The sequence below is a fragment of the Fusarium poae genome, chromosome 4 (genome assembly GCF_019609905.1).
Source record: "Fusarium poae strain DAOMC 252244 chromosome 4, whole genome shotgun sequence".
NCBI lineage: Eukaryota > Fungi > Ascomycota > Sordariomycetes > Hypocreales > Nectriaceae > Fusarium > Fusarium poae.
This window is the reverse complement of record NC_058402.1, coordinates 6,980,303-6,991,693: the sequence shown is the minus strand read 5'-3', so window position 1 is coordinate 6,991,693 and position 11,391 is coordinate 6,980,303. Positions and strand designations below refer to the sequence as shown.

Genomic DNA, 11,391 nt, shown 5'->3' with positions numbered 1-11,391 from the left:
ATGGGACGAAGAAAGATTGAGATCAAGGCGATCAAAGATGACAGAAATCGCTCTGTGTAAGTAATACTTGGGTCGCCATTAAATATCTGGCCCCGTATATCATGAAGTTTCGCGACTAACTGGCGCACGCAGCACCTTTTTGAAGCGAAAGGGTGGTCTTTTCAAGAAGGCTCATGAGCTCTCCGTCCTCTGCTCCGTCGATGTCGCCGTCTTCATCTTTGGCAACAATAAGAAGCTCTACGAGTATTCATCAGCGGATATGCGAGAGCTTATCCATCGATATCAATATGTGAGTCCAACTCATAGTACCTGTCACATCCCAAAATCAGTAGATTGGGCGAAAGCGCGGCGAGTTCTAGCATGGTGTACTGACAGATACTAGCATGGTGGCCCAAGCGAACACAAAGGTCCCGCCGACTTCAACGGAGGAAACGATGACGATGATGAAGAGGAAGGCGACGGTACCCCTCCCCATGGCCCCGAGGTGGTTGAGAACCAAATGATGCCTCCTCATCCTTATGGACAACACCAACCTCCATTTCCTCAGGTTCGACATCAAACACCTTCAGCTTCACCACCTATCGGTAACGGCAGCGGTCCTTTCCAGGCACATCCCGGACACCCCGTTCAGCGCACACATACTCCACAATCATCAATCAGCTCGCGACCAACATCACGAAACGACATGCGCCGAATGGGTCCTGGTATGGTTCAACCTCCGCCTCCACCTGGTCCTCAACATCCTGCAATGAATTACATGGCTACTCCTCCGATCTACAACTCGCCTCATCCTCCTCCTGGTCTACTTCCTCAACATGCTCCTCATCCGCAATATGCATACCATCAACAGCCTCCTATGCCACAGCATCAACAACACCCGCAACATCAGCAACATCAGCAGCATCAGCAGCATCAACAACATCAACAGCATCAGCAACATCAGTCACATCCACATCCACATCCACAAGGACCGTACATGGAAGATCGCAGATCACCGATGCCTTCGCCAATGCCTCCAGCTTACACTTCGCAGCCGCCGTCTCAAGGAATTCAAGCTCCCGCACGTCCAACACCGTCACCTCAACCGAATCACCAACATCCTACTTCGAACTTGTCGCAAATGTCCCCACCGCCGCCCCAACCTGAACGTCGTCTGCAAGATCTTCCGCCCCCGCCGCCGCCTCCTGTAGAAATCAAGACTGAATCACAAGAACGCCCTCAACCACCTCTACTGAATACGGACAGCGCTATCAAAAAGTTGCCTCAAAGGAAATCGCACAGCATCTTTACTCCCATTGAAGAAAACCGTTCCATCTTGTCACAGCATCTTGCGTCTTTTACATCGGAATCTGTCAAATCAGAATCGGCTGCTGCCGCTGCCGCTGCGAATGCCGCCAATGCCGCAAACCGTTCTCAGTCGGTAGATGTGGCTGCATTGAACCGGGCCGCTGACGCGTCCAAATCGTCACCTCACATGCCCCAGCGCGCCAGCACGCAAAATGATACAAAGAGAACTGGGTCATTGTCGTCGATACCAGAATCGGCACCGACGCCGCCTTCACGTTCAAACAGTGCAAAGCTTCCTGGCGGCCCTGGCGGGGCCCGGCCGCGTGGTCCCCGTCTAACGGTGCAGATTCCGGATGGCGGGTCAGAAGGCGGCGGTAGCGCACGAACAGCCGAGTCAAACTCTCCGCGAAATCCTACCGAAACCACTACACAAGTGCCCCAACGGCACAACTCGCAGTCATCGCTCGTGCTTCCTCCTCCCTCTCCATCTGCGTCAGCAATATTGTCTGCAGGTGCTACTGGTCCACCGAATCCCTTTGCCCGGCCGCCTCCTCAGCAGAATGTGAATGGTGAAACTCCTGTCTCTGCCTTGCCATCACGTTTCTTGACAAATGAACTTCTGCCGAGTCCAAGTAGCTTTTATCCGGACTGGAACTTCCGGGGAGGTGACAGTAATACGCTGCCTAGTCCGTTGAACTTTGCAACCCCAGTTGTTGGTTCAGGGCCTAGTTTCCTCAGAGATGACACCTTAAACACGACGCCAAATGCAAATTCCAATATCTTGAAGGAAATAAAGGATCCTATATCAAATGCCAATGGATCCTCACAAAGCTTGAGTGTGGGTTTAAGCGGTTCCACTGCTACAAAACGAAAGACTCCTGAGTTGGGAGCCACAGCCCAGAGTGAGGCTACAGAGGAGTCAGACGCAAAGAGGGTCAAGATTGAATGATCACCTTGTTCTTCGTTGTTTACCCTCCATACAAAAGTGCTTTCCGTTACACGCTTCAACCGATAGGGCATCATAGGCTGGCCTCTGCATGCCAGTCATGAAACATCATCAATCTAGTCAGTGTCTATCAATGGCCTCAGTCTCTTGTTCACGAGGCAATCATGCCTGTGTTTCCGCTTCTCTTCTTCTTTTTTCGGCTCACAGTCCTGAAGTCTCGTGGTGTGCAAATAGAACCATACATTGGGTTGATTGTGTCGAACACACTGCATGATGGAAAAGATGCAAGGAGTTTATTGCGGATATTTTTGTGATTCGTTACCTGTTTTTGTCTGGATGGTGTTTTTATCGGGAGTGTGGTTAGATGATACCGGCGACGAATATGTTGACCTAATCAATATACTGAGTGAACCAGCTTGAGAATGAGCTGTGGTATTGTCTTTAAAGTCCGAGTTCATTATTCATGTTACGGTGGGTGCTGTGAGGAACCATCTGTAGCCTGTTTCTGTGATATCTAGCCTGTTACTAAATTATGTACAATAATCATTAATCTATCATTACCCGTGCTTTACCGCAATTCTAAGCGTAGTTTAAAACTCCTTTAAGGATCCACTGTAGCCAGATTAGCAGTTACCTCCATATTGATGGTAATCGACTTACAAGCTCTCCGTTACCAACTTGACTGGCCACACGCTCAACCTCGACTTCATCAGGCATAATGATCTTCTTCCCATCCTTGACAACCCACCAAACCTCCTTACCGCCTAAGGTCTTGATCTTGTCCTCCGTCTCCCACGGACTAGCCGGCACGAGATGCGACTCCACGAAACGCCTCATATTTTCCTTGGCACGATCTTGTCCACCATCACCCTCGTACGCATCCGCGCCAAACGCATCGTAATCAGCAGGTTGCTCCCACGGTTTGCGCGGAAGCGCATCGACGGCCGAATTCAGCGGCGCGAGTACGGTGGTGTTGGTTGACAAGTCAGAGAGGCGCGTGTCAGTAGCGGGCTGCATGCGCGCGAAGGAGGAGAAGGACGTGAGGCCGCGGTTGGAACCTAGGATGTCGCCGAGGGCGACGGAGGGTTGGACCGAAGGAGAGTCGGAGAAAGACATTATAGGGAGATGGCCTTTGAGAGGAACTTGGGAGGATGTCGCGAGACTTAATAGGGCTGTTAGAGTGATAAGAGGTTTCATGTTGCTGATGGTGATGCAGGATTGAAGTGGTATTGAAGAATGTACGTCATGAGACGAGGGACGTGATGCAGGAAGAAATCATGTGGAGGTGAGGCGGGTCTGAGTAGGCCAATCATATAACATTGATGTTGAGGTGAACCAAGGATAGAAGAGTCGTCGCCTGCAGTGTACACACATGAAGTAATTGCGATACATAGAAGAACACTAAATTGGTTCAAGTAGAAACAGAGTGTTAGTTTTTCTGAAAGATTCGTTGTGCAATAGTTTTGTGGGAAACATCATGATGGAATATGCCAAGTCAAGGTGGATTGTTTTGGACAGCTTGAGAGGCCTCAGGGTATCAGAAAAATTGGCCGCTGGAAGCATAAGAGACGAAATTAATGGGCCACTTTATGCTCCTTAGACTATAGCTTTTAGACTATTTATTTTTTTAACCTAAGACTTACGAGGTCATCTTTTCTGCTACCTACTAGAGAGGGTCGGGCTTGGGATAGATTCTTCCAACGAGGTAAAGGTTCTGAGTATGCTTCAGCTATCACTGTAAATCTGAAGAATGAACACAAATGGGCTGTATCTATTACAGGCGAGATAAAGACTGGCCTCGGATTGTGTTATCTGCCAACAATACATCTTCTAAGTTTGGAGTTGACTACGCGATGGTCAAGTCTATTTTGACCTGTGATATTTGTTTGTGGCTTCGCTCTCACCGTTATAACAGTTCAACGTTTGTGATATCGGTTGTTATTTTTGAACTGAAGAGTAGTTTGTGGCTGTAGTAATTTGTCTTTATCGTGGCTCGTTACAATTACGGTGTGTCTTTTTTTTTATATATCTCAGCTTCGGCATGTCCAAGGTTTGACCGCTGGAATTATGAGACCAAATTAGCGTCGGTTTATTCTATTTGGACTGGACCTTTAGGCTATTCTATAACGAAGTTGCATTGATCCATCTCACATTCATAGGCATTCACATGTGAAAGTTCCGGATGAGTCAGCGCCATCCCCAGAATTCAAGGCCGAGGAAAACGAAGCAGTGAGAAGTGGCGTAGTCTGGGGTCAGATGATGCACGTGTAGAATCCGGGGAAAACTCAAAAAGTATAGGAAGTGTCTCGCTTCAGCGGCAAAGACTGAACTGAAACCAGGAGGCAAGACTTTCACGTGCTTTTTTCTTGACTTGATGTGAGGGAAAAGACGAATGGTAAGCCTCAAAAAAGGAAAAGAGTCCAGCTGACCAGATCTGACTGTCACAAGCCTCTTGAAGAATGTTTGTTGTTGCACCTTAGTCATGAACGTGGGGAAAATGGCGGCATGCTCAAATGCATGGGCGTCATGGAGTAGGATGATCCAAAGATGCAGCGATTCATGTACTTGCTTCATCAAGTACGAAAGAAACATGTGAAAACTGGACAGCACTTTGTCCTCTTTGTCTAGGGAATACTGTCACTTTATATCACGTGTCCTCCTTGGGAAGCATTCTCATTTAGCCATAAAGGTCCGGTTACTTGGCCGAGGGCGGTCGGTCACAAGTCCGGTTGTGTGGGGTTTGGAGAAGGGAGGTATGATTGGCGGTTTTGGAAGATATCAAAGACAGAGCAAGTGAGGAGAAGGCTTTCTCACATGCTCGTGTTATTGTCAGAACATCAGCAATATGACAATCTATATCATAACGAAACGTCTGGTCAATACCACGTGTTAGTATGACAAAACACTTAATGGTATTTGACACGACCCTGTTCACAATTCAGAAACAGGAATTGTGATGCTGCCAAGTCAAAGAATTCCTCCTTAGCTTCCCCCACACGAACCTCATCTGCTAGAGTAGCGGAGACCTCGGCACATCAGAGGCCATAGTCGGTGGGTTGCCCGGTCGCCGGGGATATAGCGGGTGGTGTTTCGGCGTAGCTTACGGCGAGGGCTGCGATGTTGGAGAATTTTATGTCAGAGTAACTTAATAGTGCCTTTAATTCAGCTCATCAGGTTGGATAACAGCTCAGTCTCTCTCTAACCCAACTGAGCAACAACATGAAGCTATGTCGCATGTCAATATGTCAATATTCCAAGCATTCCCCCAATCCCCAAATCTTGATGCCCGTAGCGGGGGTGGATACAGGTGGGTGGACGCTAAGTCTCAGTGGGTATGAGAGCCGCTTCCGGGAAGCAATCCTGGACTGGACCTGCTGAGAAAATGCCAGCATCTGATTTGTGCTTGTTTTTTGACACTCCCCGCAAGTATTTGTTCGCGACAGACATGATCAAGACAATAAAAAATGACTTTATAACAATTCAGGGTGGCAAGAAAGTATATGTACAGTGCCAAACTATAACTCACAGCAGTTTGTAGTGTCTTTTAAGTACCTGATTCTTATGATCGACTATGATTGTTAAACTCAGATGGCCAGAAATGGATATGCAGGTTGGATTGCACGCGCTCGCTCGCTAGGTCATCATGGGGATGGTCATGGTTCGACCTCGGCTTCTGCGCCTTAGTCCAGGGATCTTGCCCCTCGGCGTTGTGGGCGTCCAGTCGAGTCGCATGGATCGCATCGACTAAATAAGACTTGCCCTTGATCCTCTCTTCCTTTCCCCGACCTTTTCTTTTTTGGATTTGTTCTTTTAATTCCTTCATCAGCACTCTCACCTCCAATCTCCATCTCTGTCTTTTTTATATTATTCTCCATTGGCGTGGGAGTCTAATCTGCTGTGTCTTGAATCATTCTCTTTCTTGTATCCTCCACATAACAATACACATACACAACAATGGCTCCTAGAGTGATTGTCGTTGGCGGTGGCCGTAAGTTGACAATGATGCTCAAAGTCGCTAGGCGCGACCAAATCAGCCCATACTAATACACATCTTCAGTCTCTGGTCTATCTGCTGCGCACACCATCTACCTGGCTGGCGGCAACGTCGTTGTTCTCGACAAGCAGGGTAAGTCTCCGAACCGAACCGACAACCCTCAGCGCATTTGAGCGCCTGAGTTTGGTCGAATGCGCGCAACTGAGCTAACATGCGCAGGCTTCTTTGGTGGAAACTCTACCAAGGCTACTTCCGGTATCAACGGTGCTCTCACAAGAACGCAAGTTGAGACTGGCATTCCCGACAGCGTCAAGCAGTTCTACGATGATACCCTCAAGTCCGCCCGTGACAAGGCCCGTCCCGACCTCATCAAGGTCCTCACCTACAAGTCCGCTTCTGCTGTTGAGTGGCTCCAGGATGAGTTCAACCTCGACCTCACTCTCGTTTCTCGTCTCGGGTATGTTCAATTCGCTATCGATCTGGTGTCAAAGACAGCCTACTAACAACTGCACAGTGGTCACTCCCAGCCCCGAACCCACCGAGGACACGATGCCAAGTTCCCCGGTATGGCCATCACCTACGCCCTGATGCAGCGCCTCGAGGAGCTTGCCGAGAGTGAACCCGGCCGCGTCGAGATCGTCAAGAAGGCTCGCGTCACCGAGCTTAACAAAGAGGGTAACTTGATCACCGGTGTCAAGTACGAGCACAACGGCGAGACTGTCTCTGTTGATGGTCCCGTCATCCTCGCTACTGGTGGCTACGCTGCTGATTTCTCCGACTCTTCTCTGCTCAAGAAGCACCGCCCAGATACCTACGGCCTCGCCACCACAAACGGCACACACGCCACTGGTGACGGTCAGAAGATGGTCATGGCCATCGGTGGTAACGGTATCGATATGGACAAGGTTCAGGTCCACCCTACAGGTCTCGTCGACCCCAAGGACCCCGGCTCCAAGTGGAAATTCCTCGCTGCCGAGGCTCTCCGTGGTGAAGGTGGTCTTTTGCTCAACGCCGATGGTGACCGATTCTGCGATGAGCTTGGTCACCGTGACTACGTCTCCGGCATGATGTGGGATGAGAAGAAGAAAGACAAGTTCCCCATCCGACTTGTTCTCAACTCCAAGGCCTCCAAGGTCCTTGATTTCCACACCCGCCACTACTCTGGCCGTGGTCTCATGAAGAAGATGACCGGTAAGGAGCTTGCCAAGGAGATTGGCTGCACCCCCGAGCACCTCCAGAAGACCTTCTCTACATACAACGATATTGCCGACGGCAAGCAGAAGGACCCTTGGGGCAAGAAGTTCTTCCACAACCTGCCCGTCAACGTTGACGACGACTTCCACGTCGCTGTCATGGAGCCCGTTCTCCACTTCACCATGGGTGGTATTGAGATCAACGACAAGGCTCAGGTCCTCAACCAGGACAAGCAGCCTTTCGACGGTCTCTACGCCTGTGGTGAGTTAGCTGGTGGTGTCCACGGTGCTAACCGTCTGGGTGGATCTTCTCTTCTCGGCTGTGTTGTCTACGGTCGTGTTGCTGGTGACACTGCCAGCAACTACCTCTTCCAGAACGCCCTCAAGGGCAGTGCTGGCAGCGCCGCTGAGCGTGTTGGTCAAATCTCTCTGCACCTTGACCCTTCAATCCCCAACCAGGTGACTGTCTCTTGGGGTGCTCCTGGCGCCGCTTCTTCCGGCTCCGGAGCTCCTTCAAAGGTCGACGAGCACGCCAGCGTTGCCGCCGGTCCCAACCCCGTCAAGGAGGACGGTGCCAAGGCTGCTAAGCCCAACGACCCCAAGACCTTCAAGGTCCCCGAGAAGGAGTACACCATGGAGGAGATCGCCGAGCACAACACCAAGGACAACGTCTGGGTCGTCGTCAAGGGTGTCGTTCTGGACCTGAGCGACTGGCTCGAGGAGCACCCTGGTGGCGTGCAGGCCATCCTGAACTTCATGGGCCGCGACGCGACCGAGGAGTTTGAGATGTTGCACGACGATGAGGTCATCCCCAAGTACGCGCCTCAGCAGGTCATCGGCCGCGTCAAGGGCCAGGAGGTTACTCTCGAGCCTTAGAGGCTATGTGGAGACACTTGATGTAACGACGGTGACGCGGCAAACAAAAGAGCAAAGCCGCCATGAACTTTTTGCAGTTGTGTTTTTTGTGCGAGTAACCCCCATGGCTGAAAAGGGGCTTTTTGGCAATTTAGGCGTCCAGGAACTTTTTTTTTTTTGTATTATATTGATAGGCGGGATGCATGCAGCTCGGTTGCAATCTAGTTTATACAATTTACTAAAGATATCTTAGCATTTACGAATTACCCCTATAGTAAAACTCTGTGATCTGTTTGTCCTCTGTATGAGAGTTTGCGGCTTGACGTTGATCAACGGAGTGGCTTGGTATAGCACATGTATCACGACGGTCCTTTTTTTGCATGGACCTTTTGTGCTTGTGCCTGACGATCAAGATGGGAAGGGAAAGTTTGTCTCGTTTTGTTACACTACCACGCGGCCCTGAGAAAACGTTGCATTTGGTCAAGTATTTGTGCAGGATTCACGGGTGAAGCGTTGCAATGATGAAAGGTATCATCGATGAGATCAGACTTTGCTTCCGTCGTTGACCTCATAAAGTCGTTGGATCTTGAGTAGCCCAATACGCTCTCGATCGTAATGAGTACAAGCTGAGACTACCTTTTGAAACCAGCTACTTTGACGATAATTAGCTCAGTTTATTGGTCCAACCGCTCAAATTAAACCTGGTTTTAAAGTTCCATACTGCAGTTGATTTTGTAGTCTAGGGTAAATGTCGTAGTTCAGGTCAGTTTTGGTTAGATCTCGCTTCGTATCCGCTCAGCCAGAGGTAATCATGTCAATGACTATACGCGCACGAAATAGAATCTGACACCTTGCGATTAATTGATCCACGTGAAGATGACAACCATCTGAGATGATCAGCGCGGCATTTCTGACACTTCTTTGTCTGCCAAGGGACGTTCGGTTCGGTCTTGCGGTCTTTGATCCTTGTTCCCCGTACTTTGTTGCTGCACCCCGCAAAAAGTTACGCCGAGCACGTGTCAAAACACCGATGTACCTGACTTGTCTAATAAATTGAATGTGAAGCTATACAAATTTGACAGAATGTTGTTTTTAGTGATATAATGGAATAGAGACGTCGCATGCCTCTGCTGTTAATGCTGCAGGATAGATCTCAACTTGCGCTTGGAACGATTGTTCATATTAACAGAAGTACCTCGGTCACAGCGTTTCGTCTGAATTCTCAGAGTTGGATGCAAGAAGCCTTGCAAGCTTCCCGTTCGGGACACATTCTTCTGTAGCCTCTGATGTAGAGTGACCAAGCCACCAAAAGCCACGGCTTCTCACATCTGCCTAGACGCCAAGCAGGGAGAGAGCGTCGCATGACCAGGAGAGAAGTTGTTATTTGGTGATGTAAGAAATAGCAGGCAGACTGTCATTGTCACTGTAACTAAATTATCGAGGACTCTTTGATCTGCCACTGTTGTTTCGGCTTCCGAACTGACAGGAGCGGCTGAACCCGCGAAATGGGCTTTGGTTCTTGTCGATCAATCAGGCCATTTTATTTTTATTTTTTTTGGGAGCTCACAAAGCCACTTTGGAGCTTGCATGAATAAAATCGCAGATAATTTGGCTCCCTGGTCCTGTGAAACGCGTTGCAACGTGAGTGGCTTGCAATTTAATTGTCTTTGAGTTCAATCATGAACTTTTCTCAAATGAAAGAGGTGGTTTGCCTGATAGCATGACCATTTTGTTCTGTCATTGATCTTACCTACAAGGGTCGACGCTCGCTCTCAGAATTCAAATCATGGTCGCCAAGTACCGGTACCCGAGACTGGACCCTTGCGGGGGAAGAGCTGGAGACTGTGCATACTGTGCAAAGTCGCACGTAGTTTGGGAGTACCCGCACTATGATCTGATGGCGGGAGGAAACTTGCTGGTACAGTAGAGAATGCGGTTCCGTTGGAAGGGGTGCTAGGCCGGGGTAAGCGCTGCATGGCGGAGGCACCGTTGTGTCTTGAATGGATGCGTGTAACGTACAGTGTTCTGACTGTGCTTCTTGGCGTGGTTGAGTTTATGAGTTTATCTGGAAGTGAAGTTTTGATTCATCGTGGTCTATATTTGTCTGCTGTGCTGATGGGTTTGGAGATGGCAATAGTATCAAACCAGAGCTTCGGGATCGATTATCCTGGTTCTGAGGTTATGTATAGCACAAGGATATTCGTTGTAATGCGGAATCTCCCTCCCCTGCTATATGAAGTAGTATTCAGGCCAGTCACTACTCATCTTTAAATGAGTCAACTCTCCGCCATTTGACCAACCTTTGAATGCAGCTAACAGAGGCCAACGGTCAACCGGGTGCGGAACGAACCAACAGCTGAATACTTCCCTGCCATACTTTTCTAGATGCTGCTTTAACTTGACCTGAATCCACTAACACAAGACCAGACAAGGACCGTGTCTAGGTGACTCAGTTTCAGATTCGTGGCGCTCAGACAGTCGAGGTCTCCCCGTCGGGTTTCTGGAAGGAGACGCGTGCGTAATGTTGTGTTATCCGAAAAAAATAAAATGTCCTGAATGAACGAATGGTGTTGTGTAATGCTACATAGAATCAAAAGGGAGAATTTAATGTTGTATCGTTAGGCGGGAACGAGAGGAAGAGGAGCGCACTGTGACTCGCTTAGCTCAGCCAGTCCACGCTCTTCCCAGAGAGGAAGAGACTCCACTAGAATTGCTTGACGAGGTTCCAGTGGCTGCAGGACAGGGAGCCAATGCTTGGCCTTGTACAAGAATGGGCTAGCGGACCCCAGAGCGATGATCCCTTCCATTTCGGTTTCCTGCGTCTGGAGACGGGAACACTCTCCATTGCATTCAGGTCTGTCCTGCCCCTCTCTCTGTCTCTCTTTTTTACCTGGGACCTGGACCTGGCTGAACCTGGACCCAGCTTTGACTTTCTGACTACATCTGAAATTACAAGATAAGTTTATTCATCGCGTCTCTTCAATATCAGTCCATGATATAGGCATTTTATTCTCTACTCTTCTTTCTAACTCTACCTTTACCCCGTGTACTACGTGCTTCCCCTTCTCCTTAAAAAGACTAGAGCCAAGCATTGACTTTAACCAACCCAAGTACCT

At 49.2% G+C, this 11,391-nt stretch overlaps 4 protein-coding genes across 4 annotated transcripts; 2 read left to right on the top strand and 2 right to left on the bottom strand.

The window, feature by feature from the left end:
• Positions 1–2,236, top strand: FPOAC1_012343 (uncharacterized protein; the record flags this gene model as incomplete). Its single annotated transcript, XM_044856700.1, has 3 exons — positions 1–56; positions 133–289; positions 383–2,236. 3 exons carry the CDS (start codon positions 1–3, stop codon positions 2,234–2,236), a joined length of 2,067 nt encoding a protein of 688 aa, XP_044704013.1.
• A 576-nt stretch (positions 2,237–2,812) lies between these two features.
• On the bottom strand, positions 2,813–3,430 carry FPOAC1_012342 (uncharacterized protein; the record flags this gene model as incomplete). Its single annotated transcript, XM_044856699.1, has 2 exons — positions 2,813–2,845; positions 2,894–3,430. 2 exons carry the CDS (start codon positions 3,428–3,430, stop codon positions 2,813–2,815), a joined length of 570 nt encoding a protein of 189 aa, XP_044704012.1.
• A 2,757-nt stretch (positions 3,431–6,187) lies between these two features.
• On the top strand, positions 6,188–8,296 carry FPOAC1_012341 (uncharacterized protein; the record flags this gene model as incomplete). Its single annotated transcript, XM_044856698.1, has 4 exons — positions 6,188–6,221; positions 6,291–6,359; positions 6,447–6,684; positions 6,742–8,296. 4 exons carry the CDS (start codon positions 6,188–6,190, stop codon positions 8,294–8,296), a joined length of 1,896 nt encoding a protein of 631 aa, XP_044704011.1.
• Positions 8,297–8,982: 686 nt separating this feature from the next.
• On the bottom strand, positions 8,983–10,251 carry FPOAC1_012340 (uncharacterized protein; the record flags this gene model as incomplete). Its single annotated transcript, XM_044856697.1, has 2 exons — positions 8,983–9,014; positions 10,077–10,251. The coding sequence occupies 2 exons, from the start codon at positions 10,249–10,251 to the stop codon at positions 8,983–8,985; spliced, it is 207 nt and encodes a 68-aa protein (XP_044704010.1).
• Between the last annotated feature and the right edge of the window lie 1,140 nt (positions 10,252–11,391).